Source organism: Ambystoma mexicanum, chromosome 7p (assembly GCF_040938575.1).
Source record: "Ambystoma mexicanum isolate Mex_15411 chromosome 7p, UKY_AmexF1_1, whole genome shotgun sequence".
Lineage (NCBI taxonomy): Eukaryota > Metazoa > Chordata > Amphibia > Caudata > Ambystomatidae > Ambystoma > Ambystoma mexicanum.
This window is the reverse complement of record NC_090939.1, coordinates 17700940-17720980: the sequence shown is the minus strand read 5'-3', so window position 1 is coordinate 17720980 and position 20041 is coordinate 17700940. Positions and strand designations below refer to the sequence as shown.

At 50.6% G+C, this 20041-nt stretch overlaps 1 protein-coding gene across 1 annotated transcript in view; it reads right to left on the bottom strand.

The window, feature by feature from the left end:
* Nucleotides 1–20041, bottom strand: part of LOC138525621 (ribosomal RNA processing protein 1 homolog B-like) — a 310024-nt gene that overhangs the window by 57523 nt on the left and 232460 nt on the right. Inside the window, exon 13 of the mRNA XM_069635673.1 lies at nt 18379–19277. Within this exon, the coding sequence (XP_069491774.1) occupies nt 18379–19277 (899 nt within the window). The remainder of the gene's footprint in view (nt 1–18378; nt 19278–20041) is intronic.

Here is a 20041-nt window from a genome sequence, read left to right as displayed (position 1 = left end):
TTCTTCAACAATAGTGGCTTTAGGGCCCATTTTATGCAGGTTTATTTCAGATTACGATCGGATCAGCAGGAGCCTCAGTGGAAGCACATCCTTCTAAATGGCTCACAAGCCCAAGTCCTCTGGATTTCTCTTAAGTTTTAAATACCCCTTTCTTGGGTAAACTACTGTTCCCAAGAGTAGTAAAGTGAAATTGACTTTACTTACCTGTTTTTCCTTTCTAGATCCAGTACAGCCCATCTTAAGTACTACTTACTCATGTGTAAAGACCGGTGGAGGGGGGGGAGGGATCTGCACTTCCGCTCTCTATATGGTAGAGGGGAGGCACAGAGACCCCAGCCAAGATTCTCTAGTATTGGTAGTTGTGGTCGAGCAATCAATGTCTAGCTTCCCGGGAGGTGATGCGAGCTGGTTCTTGAGTACAGTGTAGTCCCCGAGCACCCACGAAGGAATGTCCACACACTATCGGTTGAAACACAGTCTTTATATAATTAATATTCAAGGTCATATACACAATCACGATAACTCCCTTTGTACTCCGAAACTCAACAATGGTAAATATGTACAATTCTAAAGTGGTAGCACTAACGTTATTAGATCTTATTCAAGTGCATACGTTCAGAATGACACACAGATCAAAATAAAGAGGAAACCCCGCAATAGAGAGAGGAAGGAAAGCAAGATGGTTGAGCATTTGTCAGAATACTGGCCCCGTACCACTAGACAGTTCTGTGTGGAGATCGCTCCCCCACCTGGGCAACCTGTAGAAGAAAGATACAAGCCCACTCCATATATTGTTCACACTAGACCTTCCAATAGTTCTGAAACCCCAAAGTACCTGGCGTTGTAGCGTTCCTCGTCAGGGAAATCGACAACCCTTCTTGAGTGTTCTCCCTTTCAGGCAGAAGTCATGGGTCGAACGTCCGACGGAGAACAGGTCGAGCTACAACAGTGAAGTGGCCGCGTCGTTCCTAGCGATGCTCGTTGAGCGGGGCACCTTGGTCTCGATAGTTCTGGACCACAAAGAGTTGAAGAACTGTGGCCCAGCAAGGGCGTCGAGTCGTCGGCGTCTCTGTAGTCTTTGGGTGGTGGGAAACCCACCAGTGGATGCTCCTCGGCGCGTCGACAGACGGGCCTTCTCCAGCAGGATACAGCGGCGACGATGTGGACGAGAGCGTCCTTGGAACACGAAGTTCTTAGGCAACGGGAGCATGGCGGCTCCAATCGGCGACGGCGGTCGGCGACAGTGGCGAACAACAGTTCGGGCGCTTCTCGGAGTTCTGCAGCAGTCCACGTATCGGGTTGGCAGACTGTCGAAGGTCTGTCTACCAGGGAGCTTAGGCAAAGATCAGCTGTGCACGATAGTCCCTCGTAGCTCGGGAAGAGGGTGCCTTACCAGGTCCTCTCTGGATCAGTTCTTGAAGCACAGCAGCTTTCAGATTGCGAAGGAGAGCAACAGCAATTCTTCTCGTCCAGCAGGGCTTCAGGATCAAGCTTCAGTTACTCGTAGTGGACTTCAGCTTCTGAACACGATTCCTAGCAGAGATATACTGTTGATCTCCCATTCATTCCGCTGGGTCACACTCAAGCATCCAATCATGACTACGGGCATTCAGGCAGGCAGCCAATCAGGCACACGAGGTATTCAGGTCATTCACTTCTCTCCAGACACTCACAACAAGTTATGTGTATTGGGACATTCAACACTCCAAGCTACATTCATACCGGTTTCGGGCAGGGCTGTCTCAACCATTGTCTCAAACACCAGATACTAGACAGCCGCAACATAGAATGTATATTCGTCACACACTCCATTCACCCAGGTCCCACCCACAGGCGTAACCACAACATACGGTCGTTGAGAAGGCTCCAGCCAGTCTGGTCGGCACTTCCCCACACTACCATATACGGAATTTCCACCCAACAGCCAGTCAGGGGGAAGGGACAGAGGCAGGGCTTCCCGGGACTTTGGGAAGATCAAGGTAACAGGTGATGGAAGGCAAGAGCCCATGGGGGCCATTTTGTCTCCTTCCGGAATTTACCGATTCCCAATGACAGGGCCTGGGCATCCCAAAATGGAGGACACTCAGGGCACCAGTCATTTCAGCACAGAGCTGCCACCAGCCTGTACCCTGCTCTGTGGATCACAAACAGGTGCCCAAAAACATACCCTAGGGGCACAGGGATGTACCCCTACCCATGGGTGCCATAAGGGTATCCCACGGGTCTGTTCACCAAACCAAAAAGAGCTGCACTGCCAGGAGTCCCACATGAACTCCTGCGTGGAAAACATGACCGACCACACGATAAAAAGCAGTAAAGGATACAGAGGCCCTGTCCCTCCGATGCATTTCCAGCATCACATCATGTAAAAAAAATTATGTTACCCTCCCTACATTTAATGGCTGGTGGCAGAGGTTTAATTTTCCTACCATTGTGCATTTTTACAGCAGGCTGAAGCCTCAGATGCAGTATTACACATATGGGTGCCAGTTTTGTCAATATGGCCCCAGTCTTTTTTTGCCATTTCTTGCTTGTGAGGTCTTTCTTGGGTTTTACTCAGCACGCTAAACCAGGTTTAACCCCTTTGTTCGGTTTGCTTTTGGCAGGCTTCACTGCTGAAGCCCGCCTCCGGCTCCAGTTTGTCTGGCAGGGCAGGAAGCGAGGGAGGTGCCCAAAACTCCCTTTCCTTAGTCTCATAGGTTACCTGAATGCACTCAAAAAGGCGATTGGCTGGCTGGCTGGCGTTTTAGGACAGCCACCCTGCTGTGTGAGTGACAGCTACGCTGTGCCTGAATGGGAGAAAACCTGCATAAAGGTCTCTTAAACAGAAGGCAGAGTCGACCGTTGGACGAAGGATCCGAAGAAAAAACTGGAAGAGAAGCTTGCTACACCCTCCTGGACCGTTGGTTTGCCCGGTGAAGCCCTGCTGCAGTGCTGAAGCTCTGAATTTCGTATCCACTAGAGAAGCCCAGAACGGACGACATCTTCCCTTGGGTTGGTGGGATCAACTGACCCCAAGATGAACTTTGCTGGCACCCCTCTCCCTGCTGGCTGTACTTCCTTGCTGCTGCTGGAACCGAGTGCCAGGTGACAGGAACACCAGAAACGAGTGCATCGTCTTTAAGCCGGACCCAAGCTCCAGGAAGATCCTGAGGACCCTCCCGAAGCAGGACGATCCAAGCCTGAGCCACCTCAGAGGGCTGGACCCCAGAAGCAAGTGCAGCCCACAAGGTGTCCAAGAACCGCTGTAGTGCTATTTGCCGGCAGCTGAAACCGCGAAGTGCCGCTGAATTGGAAAGAGCCCTTTAAACTGCAGTGCAGGAGTCCTCCAGACGTCATCCCTCTTGTCTCCATGGCGGAGGCCCACGAACCCAGGAACTGCAGGACTGCAATCTGAACATAAGCCAGCTGAATCCTCTTCTTCCAACCTAAGGTACTGTCTTGACTAAAGGAGTAATTAGCTTTTTTGGTCTGTAGCTTGTCTGTCTCACTGGAGACACGCAGTAGCTGCTTTTTCAGCAGAGTTGCTTGCAGCTTTGCCTTCACAAGCCTTACAGTTTGTGGCCCAACAGTGATTCTTTTCTACAAACTCTCTATATAACATTGTGCAAGACTTTTGTGCTATATACAAGAAGTGCCTCAGCTCCCTAGAAATTGTTTTAATTGACATTGGCTGTCCTGGCTCCCTGCAGACTCTTATTACCTATTGACTTTTATTTAACTGTCCTTCATTAGGTGGTACATAAGTTACTTGTATTGCTGGGAAGGGTTAACCAATACTTCATTGAGGGATTGTAAAGTACTCACCTGTTCAGAGAACTTGTTAACCTCGTTCCTTCCTTCCCTAACCTTTTCCACAACCTCAGTATTGCACTAAGTGTAAAAACAGTGATATATCAATGTCCACAGTGCCTTAGCAATTGAAGTCACCTCAGGGTGCAGGATGTGTATGTGTGACATCCCAAAGGAGTATCTACTTAACTTAAATATGAGGAAGTTTATTTGAAGTGTATTTTATGGTTGCATATTGCCCTTTCTAAAGAAGCTCACATTTACCCCTCTCAAGATACGTCTGACTACTCAGTCATTCTACCAACTTGTGTAGTACAGGCCTATACCAATGGTGGTGTTATCTATTGCCAAGAGGACAAGGCTGGTGTAGTCTCCCACAGGGTTACTGCATACAATCTTGCCTAACCCACCTGTAAAAGCTACTATTATTGCTATGACCCACAGATTTAGCAACAAAGAGTTTAAGGCTGAGAGTGTTATTAATGAAGTGTCCAATGATGAGTTTACTAGTCCCTCTGATCTTGGCACTGATTTAGATATTATTACCGATGTTCCAGAGGTAGACTTTCTGGGTGATGTAATGGATATAACATCTACTCCTTGTTCCACGACGATCGACCCCAAACCTTTTTTGACAGTAGACCTACCCCCAATAGTGCTGTGGAGATACTATCTGTTGATCAAACTAATCATGAAGCCTTGAAAGAATCCCCAGTTGACATCAGGGATTTAAAGTGTCGATCCTCTGACTAGTGAGATGATTGACTCTGATGATGTTAGCGGGATGAGTATGACCTTGAATGACATGCTAATGGCATTTGAATGTCTGCCGACTACATTGGTAGAGAAGTGTGGGAGGTTGGAAAAACTTGATGTCCAATCTCTTCTTCTCCATAAGAGCATTAATCGCGCTTGGAAGACTGTAAGAGATCAGGGACCTGATACTGAGCAATCTGGGCAGGTCAATAGTGTCTAATGTAAAATCTACATAAAAGGAGTTGGTCACAGCTGTGTTAAACGGATCCACTCATGTTGGTACCATTTCCCTTGATGACCTCGCAAAGATCGCGATACCATCCAAGGGTGAAACAACTAAACGTAAAACTAAAAAGGCACACGTCAGGCATTCATGTACGCCAAAAGACATACAACTCAAAAGAATGTACGTGTTTGAGAAAAATTTGCATAGGAATGTAATACAATGGATTGACTCCGCGTTATGTAACAATACTATGCCTCTTGATGTAGTGTCTAATGAAATGCCAGTAGCCAAACCTGGTGCATTAGCTGGAACTACTGTAGTCGGAAATTTGCCCTCGTATCCTGGGAGTGATGAGTCTTCGGGACACACCACATGGGCTGTGTCCGATAGAAGAACCTCAAACCCTGTGCGCCATCCCGGCACTTCTAATCACTTTGGACAAGCTACATAAACGACATTTGGGCTAGATCCTCCCAACAGAATACCAATGCAGTAATTGACACCCCAACTGTTGCTACATGCATACAAATTAAAGCTTTACATCGTAGGCCAGTGTCTACTGAAGAACTTCTTCCTCCCCGTAATAGATCTGCAGTACTTAGGGCAGCAATAGAATGAAGAATGCTAAGAGTCATTTTATCCAATGACATCAAAATCCATCAGGTGGAACACATTTCAACCGGTATATCTAACATATACCCCCTGTGCTTAGTCTCCTAGGAGACCGGAATGCACTTTTAGGCGATTGGCCAGCTGGTTCCCCGGCAAGGACAGCCACCCTGCTAAGTGACTGACAGCTGGGCTGGAATGAATGGGAGAAACCTGCATAAAAGGCGAGGCTTCTTGGCTTGGAAGGCAGAGTCAACCACTGGACGAAGGAACCAAAGAAGAACTTTAAGAGGACGCCTGCTGCAACTCCTGGACCGTTGGATGGACCGGTTATGCCCTGCTGCAGTGCCGAAACGCCAAGTTCGCATTGACAGAGAAGCCCCTGCAAGGACGACTTCTCCCCTTGAGTTGATGGGACTAATCCAACTCCAAAGTAAGCCACCTGGACATCCATCTCGGAGCTGGTTGAATTTCCACAGAGTTGCTGCTAGAAACCGTATAGCCAGGGAGAGGAACGCCAGATTGTGTGTGTTGCTTTTAAGCTGGCCTAGCGCTTCAGGAAGATCCTAGGGACTCCCAGGAAGCAGGACTGACCAATCCTGAGCCCCCTCAACAGAGTGCGGGACCCCAGAAGCAAGGAAAGTCCATCTCGACAGCCAGGAACCGCAGTGTTGCTATTTGCGGTAGACGCGAGGAGCTGAAACACTGAACAGCTACTGAAAGTGAAGTTTGCTGGTTGCGAGTTTTCACCGCCCCAGTGCATTGCAGGAGTCCCGACATCCTCCCTCTTGTCCCCACGACTGAGGTCCAGGAACAGTGAGATCTGCAGAGCTGCACAGGAACAGGAGTCATCAGCTGCATCTTTTCTTCATTTCAAAGGTACTGTACAAAGTCGAAGAGAACTTACCTCTTGCTGTAGAGTTGCTTGCATCTTCTACAACTCACAAGTCTAATCAGCTTGTGACCCTACATTTGATTCTTCTTTTCATCAAAGACTCCTAAGAACTTGTGAAAAGAATTTTCCATTTACCTACCAGAAGTGCTTCATCCTACACAAGACTTTTGCGCGTTGAGTTTGGCTTAGCCTATTGAACTGAATGACCCTTCTAGGGGGATCCAAAATTATTTGCCTGCTTAAGAATATTTGTAGTCTCTTGTTGTTCTAATAAACTACCTTTTGCCAATTTCTAAGAGTATTCTAAATGCCAACAGCAAGATATTAATGTCCCCAGCACCCTAGTTATTGAAGTCACCTGTGGGTGTAGGTTGTGTCTGTGGGCCATCCCAAAAGGGTCTTTAATGATTTAGAAACTAAGCGTGCACAGTATTGAAGTGTATGTGTGTGTTACTATTATACTGCTCCCTTCTGAAGAAGGCTTATTCTGACTGATAAATTAATAATCGTTTATGCAAGAAACCTTGAGTGTAAGAGTTTATTTGAATACTTGTCACTGTGAAGCTCTGTGTAACTCCCCTACAGCTCACATTGACCCCTCTTGAGATAAGCCTGGCTGCTCAACACGCTACCAAAACTGTGTAGTACAAGCTTATACCAAATGTTGTGTTTCCTATACCTGTAGTCAGAGTTGTTTGTAGTGTTCCCAGAGGGTACTGCATACAAATTTTGCTTAACAGAAAACAGTCTATGGAGCAGAGGCACTCTGATCAGAAACAGTCTTGCACAAAGTTAGAGTGTTTGTAGAAAATCACATGTAGGGTCACAAGCTGTTAAGACTGGGCAGAGAGTTGAGATCAACTCTGAAAAGTAAGCCACTGCAACTGAGTAAAGCACAACTATAGAGGCAAGAAGGAACAAGTTACTTACCTGTAACTGTTGTTCTCCAGCATGGGTCTGGCATGGATTCACATGCTCATGAATATTCCCCGTCGTCAGGCTGGGAATCCTCGGTAAAGAAAAAACCAGTATCAGTTTCGTTTCTGATCTGTCTTTCGTAGTAGTAACCAATCACTGGTCTCTGCGTCATACTGACCACAGCCAATGACTGCCCTCTACCTAAGCACCGCCTCTGGCAGCCATCTTCAGATTTGGAAGCACGTGAAGTGGCAGTATGACCAAGTGAAGAGCCGCCGAGGGGTAGGCGGGAGGGTTCGCATGTGAATCCATGCCAGACCCATGCTGGAGAACAACAGTTACAGGTAAGTAACTTGTTCCTTCTCCAGCATGGGGTCTGGCATGGATTCACATGCTCATGAATAAAGAATACATAGCAGTACCCACATGCACAACCACGGGAGGTGGCAAAGGCTCAACATTAAGCATCACATCAAACTCAACATTAAGCATCTTACCTCCTCACCAGGCTCACCTCAGGCGAACAGGTTGCGCAGCACTGCTTGGCCGACCCTGGACTCCTCCCTGGAATCCCGATCGACGCAGTAGAATTTCGTGAAGGTGTGCGTCGACCTCCACGTAGCAGCCCTACATATGTCCAGCAGGGGCACACCAGAAAGGAACGCCGTGGTAGCTGCGATCGCTCTGGTGGTATGGGCTCTCGGACGGCCAGGCAGCGGTCGGTTTGCCAACCGATGACAGTACATGATACAGCCGGAGAGCCATCTGGAAATGGAAGCCTTCGAGAGAGCCTTCCCCTGATTGACAGGTCCAAAGTTCACAAAGAGTTGCGACGTCTTCCGAAAACACTTCGTGCGGTCCACGTAGAACTTCAGCGCTCTAGCCACATCCAGCGAGTGCAAAGTCCTCTCAGCCGGCGACGAAGGCGACGGGAAGAACACAGGCAACACCAAGGGTTCGTTGAGATGGAAGTCCGACGGTACCTTGAGCATGAAGGAGGGGTGCGTCCTAAGCACTACCCTCGTGTCGTGAAAAGTCAAGTACGGGGCCTTGCAGGAAAGGGCCTGGATCTCTCCCACCCGTCGTGCGGAGGTGATGGCCACAAGAAACGCTGTTTTCCACGACAGAAATTTCAACGGGGCCGAGTGCAGAGGCTCGAACGGAGGTCCCATGAGCTTGGTCAGCACCACGTTGAGCTCCCACGCCGGGGCCGGAGCCTTCACCGGCGGGAACGATCTGAACAGTCCCTTCATGAACTCTTTCACCAGACTATGAGACCACAAGGACGTCCGCCCCATGGTTCTGGTGTATCGGGAGATCGCAGCAAGATGAATCTTGATGGACGCGTGTGCCAGTCCAGCTTTGGCCAGCGTCAGCAGGTACGGCAGTACCTGGGGAGCCGTAATCCGTAGAGGGTTAATCTTCTGTGCGTGGCACCAGACAGAGAACCTCTTCCATTTGTGTCCGTAGCATTTAAGAGTCGAGGACGCCCTGGCCTTTGCAAGAACCTCTCTGCAGTCGGCCGGTATGTCGTATCCTCCAAACTCTAGCGCTGCAGGAGCCAGGCCTGCAAGTTCAGCGATTTTGGGTCGTGGTGGAGGATGGCGCTTCCTTCCCTGGAGAGTAGATCCGCGTCCACCGGCAGCTTGATCGGCGGGGACGCTGACAAGTCCAGAAGGTCCGGGAACCATATCTGCCTCGGCCACGCAGGTGCGACGAGGATCATCCTGCACCGTGACCTCTTGAGCTGGTTGACGAGCCGGATTAGCAGTGGCAAAAGAGGGAACGCGTAGAGTAACAGGCCCTCCCAGGGGAACGAGAAAGCATCGCCCATGCTCCTCGCCTGGGGAAACCTGCTGGCGAACCTCCGGCACTTGGAGTTCGTCGCCGTCGCGAACAGGTCGATCTGGGGTGTGCCCCACCGTCGGAAGAGGCGATCCACTAGATCCTGCCGTAGTTCCCACTCGTGGCACGAGCGCAGCTCCCTGCTGAGTGAGTCGGCGATGGTGTTTATCCCTGCCAGATGAAACGGCACCAGAAACATCCTTTGGGCGACGGCCCAATGCCACAGGTCCTGCGCCTCCTTGGACAGTGCTGGGGACCTGGTTCCGCCCTGTTTCCTGATGTAAAACATGGTGGTGGTGTTGTCGGTGAAGATCCTCACCACCTTGCCCTTGAGGGACGGAAGGAAGGACCTGAGGGCCCAGAACACTGCACGGAGCTCCAGGACGTTGATATGGAGGGACTTCTCGTTCGGGAGCCAAAGGCCTCTCGCGTGCAGATTTTCGGTGTGCACTTCCCACCCTTCCAGGGAGGCATCCGTGGTCACTGTCTCCTGGTGGTCTGGGGTCTGGAAGTCCATGCCCGCCGTCAGATGCGCGCGGGTCCCCCACCACCGGACCGCTCGGCGGAAACTCTCGTCGAGTGTGATCCTCTCCTCGAAGCCGCCCGTTTGGATCCAGCGCGCGTCTAGGAACTCCTGCAACGGGCGCATCCGGAGCCCGCACATGGGAATGAGGTAGATGCAAGAAGACATCATTCCGAGGAGGGACTTGATGGACCTCACCTTGGCCGCGTCGGAAGCCAACATCCGCTGTACCTTGCCCAGGATGGACCTGGTCCTTTCCTCCGACGGGGAGGCCAGAAGGGACACTGTCGAGCTTCGCTCCCAGAAACAGTGCGTTTTGCGCGGGTACCAGGTGGGACTTGGCGTAGTTCACGGAGAATCCCAGGTCCGTGAGAAGTTGGACGGTCCTTGCCGTGTGCTCCACGGCGAGCTCCCTCGTCTTGGCTCGGATGAGCCAGTCGTCCAGGTAGGGGTAGACGTGGATCCCCTCGCGGCGCAGCTGCGCCGCCACCGGTGCAAGGCACTTGGTGAATACCCTGGGTGCTGACCGTAGTCCGAAGGGGAGGGCTTTGAACTGGTAGTGACGCCCTTGGACCACAAACCTGAGGAATTTTCGGTGCCCCTTTAGGATGGGAATATGGAAGTAGGCATCCTCCAAATCCAACGACGACAGGAAGTCTCCTTCCTCCAGCTGACCCAGGACGTGCTGGAGGGTGACCATCCGGAACTTCTGCGCCTTGATGAATTTGTTCAGACGTCGCAGGTCTAGGATGGGGCGCCATCCTCCCGTCTTCTTCACGAGGAAGTATCTCGAGTAAACTCCGGAGCCCCGAAGCCTCTTTGGGACGAGTTTGATGGCGCCCTTCCTGAGCATCGCCCTTACCTCCAGGAGAAGCTGAGGGACGTGAAGCTCTTTCCTGGCCACGGGGGGGATGCGCGGGCACCTTCTTTGAAACTCGAGCGCGTGGCCCCGGGCTAAGGCGTCCAGCACCCAACGGTCGGTGGAGATGGACTCCCACACACTGACGAAGCTCGCCAGCCGGCCTCCCACCGGGGTGCATCGGTGGGGGCCCGACCCCACGGTCGGTTCAATCCTGTTTCGACGAGGCTTTGCCGCCTTGACCTCCTTGGCGACGACGGCGGGGTCCGCCAGACTTGCCTTGTCCTCTGTAGGCCTCCTGAGACGACGAGCGGGCCGCTTGACGGTAGGTGGAGAAACCGCCGCCGGAACCTTTGGAGGCGCCCTTGCCTCCGCTGCTCCGAAAGGGCGTCCGTCGTTGCTGCAGAACCCCAAGGGCCCGGGCCGTCTCAGTGTCCGCTTTAATGGCCTGAAGGGAATCGTCCACTGTTTTCCCAAACAGGTTGTTCCCATCGAACGGCATGTCCAGGACTCTGGTCTGTACGTCTTGACGGAAGTCCGTAGCCTTGAGCCATCCACGCCGCCTAAGGCACACGCCGTTGCCCAACTGGCGAAACCCAGTGTCGGCGATGTCCGTCGCAATAGTGATGGCGTGGTCTGACGCCACCTCACCTTCCTGTAGGATCTCCAGGGCATCCGCCCTCTTGTCGTCCGGTAGGAAGTCCAGCAGGGGAGCCAGTTTGTACCATAGCTCCCTGTCGTAGCGGGCCACGATAGCCAAGGCGTTGGCCGCTTTAATCGTCGTCGCTGCAGACGAGATGACCCTGCGTCCCATAGTGTCCAATTTCTTTCCCTCGCCGTCCGGTGGGGAAGTCGATGTGGAGGCCGCACCCCCCCCGCTTTCTTCCTGGCCGCCGCGGAGACGACGGAGTCCGGGGTAGGCTGCGCCCGGAGGCACAGGGGGGCCGCGTCCGGGACCCGGTACTTCTTCTCGTACCGGTCTCTTCTAGCTGGCGTAGTGGACGGGTTCTTGAGGAGGGCGAGGCCCTCATCCCAAATGTCGTCCAGTAGAGGCACCGCGAGGACCGTCTTCCTCTTGGCCTCGCGCCGTTGATAAAGGAATCCTTCCTTTTTCTTCTCTTCAGGGCAGAGTTGGAAAAGCTCGGATGCCCTGGCGATCATGGAGTGGAACGAACCAATCTCGTCGGGCGGAGAAGCCCTGGTGGGAGGTGACGACGGTAGATCCTCGTCGTATACCTCGTCGTCCGTACCCGTCGCTGCCGTGTCAGTCCCTGTATCATCCCCTCGGGTGGACGGGGAAGAGGGCTGGACGGTGCGCGACGGCTGAAAAGGAGGTGGAGGGTGAATCCTCCTTTTCTTGGGCGGGGGAACGCCAGAAGGTCCCGGTTCAGGATCCCCCGACGGGAGAGGTTCCTCCGTCGGCAACGGTAGTCTCGTCCTTATCTCTGAGCATAAGGACTGTATAGCCAACAAAATGGCCGCCGAGTTGTCTTGCGGCGCTGGCAGAGGGGAATCCGACGGGCGATCAGGGGCCCCGTCGGCACCCTCGGCGATGTCGTCGTCACCTGCGTCGCGATCCATCCCGACGGGCCGGTCTTCTTCCACGCCAAGGCCGTGGCTTAAGACCTCGATCAGCTCTTCCTCCGAGGTTGAAGCCGAATCTACGACGACGCCCTGCCCCCCCTTTTTCTTCCCCGCCGGGGATTTCATGGGGGTCCTATCGATGGGCACAAAAGAGGACTCCCTCCGAGGTGGCAGGGAGACTCTGAGCCCCGAGGTCGCCACCACTGGTGTAGCCTCCACAGGCTGAGCCAGGGTCGCCGCGACAGTATCGATAGAGGGCTTGGCCGGATGGATTAAGGCCTTCACCACCTTAGGTGCGCTCACCGCCTTATCCTTGATGGGGGGGACACTGCCTCGCTCCCCCTCCGATGGGGCCTTCGAGCTCGACCGGGGCCTCTCCAGGAGCTTTGCCGGGTGCTCGCCCTTCCTCTTACCCGACCCAGAGCGTTGGCTCGTGGTTGAAGGTGCCGGGGAGGGTGCGCCCTGCCTGGCGTCCGTAGAGCCCGACCGTTCGGCGCTCCCGGTGCCAGCGGACTCGCCGTGCTTGGCCTTGTGTTGGACCCCCGTCGCCGGGGCGTCCTCAAAGGTCTTAGAAGACCGCTCGGATTTCTTCCTCTTCTTCTCGCCTGACGGGCTCTTCCCTTCCAGCCAGTTGGCGAGACGTTGATGGCGGTCCTTCATGGTCCGCTCCGACATATTGCCGCAAAACGCACAGTCCTCCTCCACGTGCGTCTTGTCCTCATGTAAGCAGTAGAGACAAAAGGAGTGTTCGTCCTCCTTAAAGACGTTCTGCAGCTAGCATCCAGGGCAGACCCTGAAGAGCTTTCCGGGCGTCGAGCTTCCCTTCTCCTGGGCCATGTCCGGGCCTGAGAAGCTTCTGGAGTCCTCCAAAGCGTAGCTCGACGAAATCTTCACCCTTGAGGGGCGCAGACGAATCCGACACGGGTCCCCGTTGATCGGATGGAGAGTCGGTGGAGAATGAGGCTCTTTTGACCGAACAAACGAAGTTTTTGAGCAAAAAAACGTGAAAAAATAGCACTAACGCTCGAGAGCAATAGCACGAGGATCCCAACACATGAACGTGCGGTAAAAATCTGAAGATGGCTGCCAGAGGCGGTGCTTAGGTAGAGGGCAGTCATTGGCTGTGGTCAGTATGACGCAGAGACCAGTGATTGGTTACTACTACGAAAGACAGATCAGAAACGAAACTGATACTGGTTTTTTCTTTACCGAGGATTCCCAGCCTGACGACGGGGAATATTCATGAGCATGTGAATCCATGCCAGACCCCATGCTGGAGAAGGCTAGTACCCCAAGCCTAACCTACCTCTGGTTTGAAGAGGTGTCCAGCTGGATTCTGTCCTGCTACAGCTGTGCAGACCCAGTGTTCCTGAGTCTCAGTCGTGGGGACAAGAGGGAGGAAGTATGGAGGGCTCCTGCAGCTGTACTAGGGAGGTCGTCAGCAGCTACGGGCTCTTTTTGGTTCACCGGCACGTCGCGGTTTCAGCACTTTAACAGAACTGTTGCGGATCGCGGATACAGTTTGGGCTTCCTTCACTCCTTGGGTCCTGCACTCTGGTGAGGGGACTAACTCTAGTTGCCCTGCTTCTGGAAGGTCCTTAGGAGACGCCTGTAGCTTCTAGCCGGATTTCAGACGTTGCACTAGACTACGGATTTCTCGACCCCTGGCACTCGGTTCTTGCAGCAGCGAAGAAGTACAGCCAGTCGGGGAAGATGGTCCAGTGGAGTTCGTCTCGGGGTTAGTTGGTCCCACTAACCCAAGGGCAGAAGTCGTCCTGCCCGGCGCATCTGTCGAATTACAAAAGGAGTATCAGCACAGCAACAAAGCTTCACCGGGTAATTCAAAAGGTCCAGGAGGATGCAGCAAGCTTTGTTCACGATTTCTTCGTCAGGCGTTTCTCCCAGTGGTCGACTGACAAGTCCCAATACCCTCGCCTTTTAAGCAGGTTTCTCCCATTCATGCAAAGCCTAGGCTGTCAATCCTCTCCCTTCTCCTTCTGCAAACTATAGCCCTCCTTCAACCACCCCCCATCCTCTTTCTCGTCCTTTCCTCTTTTCTCCCCTGTTGGGGTCGCAAGACAAGTCCGATTAATAAAAGTCAACATAGGTTCATCCCGGTTCTTCCAAAACCTTCAAGGACCACATTGACACCCTCGCTCCTGCCCTGGCTGATTTCTGCAAGCTCTCCTTTGCCTCAGGAGCCTTACCCCTCCCCTCTGAAGCACTCTCTTGTGCACCCCCTTCTGAAGAAACCCACAGCTGACCCTTCTTACCCGGCTAACTATCGCCCAATCTCCATCACTCCTTTTCTGGGCAAACTCCAGGAAAAGCTGGCCATCTCACAGCTTAACCTTCACTGCGATTCTGTCGGTTGTCTACACGAACATCAGTCTGGCTTTAGAGCTGCCAGAAGCACGGAAACTGCTCTCCTTAACATCCGTGAAGATTTACTCACCACCCTGGACTCTAACATTCCCTCTGTCCTCATCCTACTCGATCTCTTCTGCCTTCGACACGATCAACCATACCATCCTGATCAACAGTTTGTGACAACATGGGTACCACTGATCAGGCTCTGGCCTGGCTGACCTCTCTGATCGACCCTCCCAGGTCTAACTTGGGTCCTTCCTTTCATCCACCTCCCTTTCTACCTGCGGTGTTCCACAGGGGTCTAACCTCTCACTAAGGCTTTTCAACAAATACCCGGCAACTCTCGCCCACCGCATTGACATTTCTGCTCCAATTTTCAGTGCTATGCTGATGCAACTCATTTTCAGGCTTCCCTCGGCCACCTCGTCTCCTTCTCTCATTTCTGATTGCCTATCTGCCATTCAGGATAGGTGTGCTGCCAACGATCTCTTGTAAAACAAGGTTATTTAATCAACCACAAAATAATATTTTAGGCAAAGCACATCAGGGAGTCGAATGTCAGTGGCTGACGTGTTTCAAGGTGGTCCCTCTTCTTCAAAAAGAGCCTAATTGGACTGTTAATTGAAGTCATACATACATACATAGAGGAAAGAGATACTCCCTTGTATAGCTTTTGACACATACCCCGGCATGATTGCTCAACTCCTACTTGTCTGATACTTTTCATGATAGCTATGGATGGGTTATAACAAACCAATTTGTTCTCTTTCCTCTATGTAGGACTTCCATCAACAGTCCAATTAGGCTCTTTAATAAAATAATATGTTTTGGTTGATTAAATAACCTTGTTTTACAAAAAACTACTGCCCATGTATATTGCTTGTTAAATTGAATATGGTCGTCAAGTGTACTTTACTTTTCAACCATTGAATCATTTACCACCTCCCAGGCGTATGTAGATAGTGTGCAGGGGACAGGTGGACTCCTAATTTGGACCCCCCCCTTTGTCTAGTAGGGCTTTGTGCCAAGGCCTCTAAGCCCCCCCCACCCCCCTGCACCTTTAATTTCCTGAAATCGGCCTGTGCTGGATCATTAAGAATGTAACTTTGCTTTTAAAAAGGGTGTGAACACCAGCAAGAAGGAGATCCTCCTTTCCTGTCACAATTTTTTTTTTTACAAATTAACATTTGTGTAGCACACGAGCAGTCCTTGGGCATCACAGCGCTGTTACTTGTGGGGAGCTTAGTTACAAGGGGAAATACAAGTTGGATAGGCATTTACAAGTTATACATTCATACAATTAAGGCACAGGTAATGTAAACACAGATTCTAACATAATACAGTTATGCAGTCATGTGGGATTTGTAGCTTCTGGATTTACTCTCTGGCCGGCCTCCCTTGGCCGCCCTCCTACCCCCACCTGCGAGGCTAAGAACCTCTGTGTTATCTATGACTTCAAAGATGTGGGAAGAAAAGGAAAGCGTGAAGTCTCTAAAAAGTCAAACTTCCTACTGCACCGCCTCAGAGGTATTCTGCCTTTCCTCGCCTTTCCCCCCACAAGCTCACTGTCTCTCGAGCCCAGTTTCTCTCTGAATTGGATTATTGCAACAGCCCCTTTCAAAATCTACTCCTCTGTACTCTCTGCCCTTTGCAACTTATCCAGAACAGGACTGCAAGACTTGTCCTTGGCCTCAAGCCTTGGGACCGTATCTCTCCAGCCCCGAAATCTCTCCACTGGCTCCCAGTGGCTGCAAGGATTAAATTCAAAACCCTTTGCATTGTCCATATGGTTTTCTGGGTCCAGAATACCTTCAGCTGTCCCTCCGTAAATACCTTCCCTCCCTAGCTCTTCGTTCCTCCACCTCTAACTCCCTCAGGGTCAGTCTTTTTTTAAGAAACAAGCTGGGGGTAGATCTCCGTCTTCAGCTGGGGCCTCCTTCTGGAACAGCCTCCCTGCCACCAAGAAACGAGGAGAACCATGTCTGGTTCCGGAAGCACCTCAAGACCTTCCTCTTTGCTTCTGCCTTCGCTCTTCCCTGCTGATCTGTCCTGTCATCATGCACCTGGTTACCCTCTGACCCTCCGACTTTTGGACCCTGGTACCTGCACACCCTGCCACCCACCCGCACTGCCTCCTGGCAATGCCTTGCACTGGGGTCTGTATCTGTAACCCTACAGTCCCCCATCCCTTTTTCTGCACTTATCAGACACATCCACTCTGTTGCCTTAAACCCAGCACTTGCCACTTGCTGGCTGCACTACTATTGTTTGTTGCTTTTATTATTTATTTACTAATGTATTTATTTCTATTCCTTTGCTCATCACTTTCCACTTCTCCCCACCTCCCATGCACTTTCCCCTTTCCCATGCACTTGCCCGTTCTCAATGTCACTGGGCCTAGTAAGATTGTGGTTTTGTTCTTACGTGTTCCCCTCCCTTGCCTCGTTGCGCTCTAAACACTTGTGTGCGAGCGTGATACAAATAAAACATCAACCACACAGCAGGGTGGCTGTCCCGAAAGGAGCAAGTCAGCCAATCAGGACTGGTTGCATTCAGGCATTCCTAGAGATAAAGGACAGGGGAGTGTTGGGAACCTTCCTCAAATCCTGTCCTCCCAGACACGGGCTTCAGGGCTCAAGCAACCTAAAGGCAAAATAAACAAAGGGCTCAACACAGAGTAAAACCCAAGAAAGACCTCACAAACGTAAAATGGCGGAAAAAGGAAGACCGGGGCTATTTTGACGAAAGGTCACCCATATGTGCTGTACTGCAGCTGAGTTCACCCTGCGGTAGAAAAGCACAATGGTAGGAAAATTAAACCACTGCCACCAGCCATTTAAAGTAGGCAGGGTAACATAACAAATGTTACATGACTAAGTAGGATAAGGGGCTACTAAGTAACCCCCCCAGCACTCCACATAAGATGGTGTGTGCTGGACTTACAAAGAGAAAAGAGAAGGAAAGTTAATTTAATTTTACTATTCTTGGGAAGAGTAGTTCACACAAGAAAATGTATTTAAACCTTATGAGAAATCTAAAGGATTTATCTGTGACACTGCACTGAAGGTGCTGTGTGTGACCATACAAAAAACAGATGCATGTGAAGTTTGTCAGACCCCAAAAACAAAGAAAACACATAATCCAAATCAGGTCAAAACTCGAGTGAGAAAAAGCGTTCACTCACTCCAGGGTGAAAAGTAAAAAAAAAGTCCTAAAGTCCAGCAAAAGAGCTGGGGGTCTCTACGGTGGGAGGAATTAAGCACTAACATGAACATTCTCCCCAACATAGGCCTCAGAGGAGGAGCCCCCCTTTCCTAACACAATGAACAGCAGAAAAAGGGATTTGCAAAAGGCTAACAATGTCAGTCTTAAAACACGTAATTTTAGAAGATCTGGCAGGAAAAGATATTTAGGTGCAAAATCAAAAAAGTGCATATGCAGACACTGCCATTGGGCAATATACTATATGTGTGCCACGCTACAGCACCTCAGACATGAGTTTACCAAGCTGTCCGCTTTTTGTACACCTCCATTGGCACACCTTATTTATAAATACAAGATCAAAAGAAGGGTCACATAGGATCTGAAAAGAAGTTTAATCTAGGAAGGATCTACAATATCAATCAACTAGAGAAGAAAAAAGGTCGCCAGCAACATCCAACATGTGTGAAAAACAACACTTCAGGCCTGGGAATGCAAAGTGTGTTACCCAGGAACAGAGTGGAGATTAGGAAATGGCAGACATAGTCAACAGTGATGCAACGTAACAAGCAACTGAGAATGTATTGCAGGAGCTCAAAAAGTGGCAGAGGGACAGCATATGTAGACACATCCCTCACTCTGCCACAGCAGACAGAAAAGGCTCATACTATGTATGTAGGTGGACTCTGCTCGAGAATAAAATAAAACTCTCCAAGTTCTGTCCCATTACAAAAACCCACACGGGATAAAAGTCCAAAGACCAAACCCAGTTTGCACTATAATTATACACAATTGCTTACAGTGCGTTTGCTTTTCTTGATGATGGCGACTGGGCTTCCGATCTCTGCCGACATGCTCTGTGCCTCCTGCTGTGCTTTCCTTTTCTTTTTCGTAGGGAATCCTACCATTGCAGGCTCTGGGAGCAGCAACAGCTTTCTTTTTTTGGCTTTCAGTTTGAGTTTTTTTTGCAGCACCAGGCCTGATGTGACCTCATCACTGTTAGTCTGCACAGAAGAGGTTTTTCCTGCTACTGGGAGATGAGGGTTCCCATTGGTATCAGAGAATTTTGCTTTCCTCTTGGGTCTACGAGGTGAACTTTTTACATTTCCCTCACCAGCAGTCTGTGCTGCACAACCATCAGTGAGTGCCAGGGAGAGATTCTCATTGGACTTTGTGGGCTTTACTTTCTTCTTTGGTCTAGCAGGACCATTCTCTTCCAGTCCTTGCACAAGGTGCTCATCTGTCCCTTCAAGGAGTCTGTTCTGGCTGACCTGTGAGCTTTTCATTTCCTTCTTTGTTCTCATGCTTGTACAAGTCAGTGCCGTTTCTTGTCCACTTGGTGGCTGCACCTCCGTGGGGTCTTGCAGAGTTACAGCAGTCTTTTTCTTGACTCTAGCCTTCTTGCCCTGAGAGTCAGTCTGAAGTTTGACAAGTGCGTTGCAATTGTTATTTTCATTAGTGGCCAGGTCTTCCTCAGGGACCCCTAGATCAGCACCAGTGAAGGTTGTTTCTTCCTGAAGTGTTTCAGGATCGCTGCTGGTACAGGCGCGCTCGCATTCAACAGAAGCAGTGGCGCTCTGCTCACCAGATGCCATGATGGTATCTACGACATTGGCCTTTCGCTTCTTCCTTTTCTTTTTTGGCGGCACCAGAGGAGGGCCGTCTTCAGCACTCCTCTTTGCCATATCTTTTTCTTTAGCTGCAACAGAAATCAGAACAGATTTCAGACTAAAAGAAGAGAACCAGTAAAAGAGACAGACCAGACTAACAGACTAGTACGCGAGGAACTAAAATTAGATAATACTAACTGCCTTCAGTCACAAAACACTCACATACCTCAAAGGGTGGCGAGAGGGGAGGACACAATTATTGAACACTTAATACAAGGCCTGGTTGGTAGATGAGGTAAGTATACACTCATCAAGCACTTGCAACCTAAGAGGGTGTGATGTAGTAAACTAGTCTCCTAGCACCAACCAATAAAAAGCCTAGGAGTTTAAGAGGCACTATACTAGCGACAGATTATTAACCAACCGCAAAAGGTATGGTTCTACCAAGTGGCTACTTGGTTAGGAGGAATATACCCCAGTCCTATGTTGATTTCGTAGAATTACCTTTACTTGGTTCACCCAGTGGCTATAGTCAGGGGTCAATTCATATGAAGGGAGTATGGAAGATTAGAATACAGGGTAACATAGTATTACTCTGATAAAAGAATATCAACCCAGATGCTGAAATAAGACTTTATACCTCATTAAAAGCTAAGTAAAGGAGTTGAGGAAAGCTTCCAGTACCTCTAGTTTAAAAAGTGGCAGTGCTTCATACCCGCGAAAACGTTTGGCCTTGCAACTAAAAGTCCAGCTGCATTATACCAATTGCCAAAACACCTACAAAGCATGCGCCCCGGAACCATTGTATTCTCCGGTCCTTGGGCCTGCCTTACAACCCAGTTAACCAAAGCAA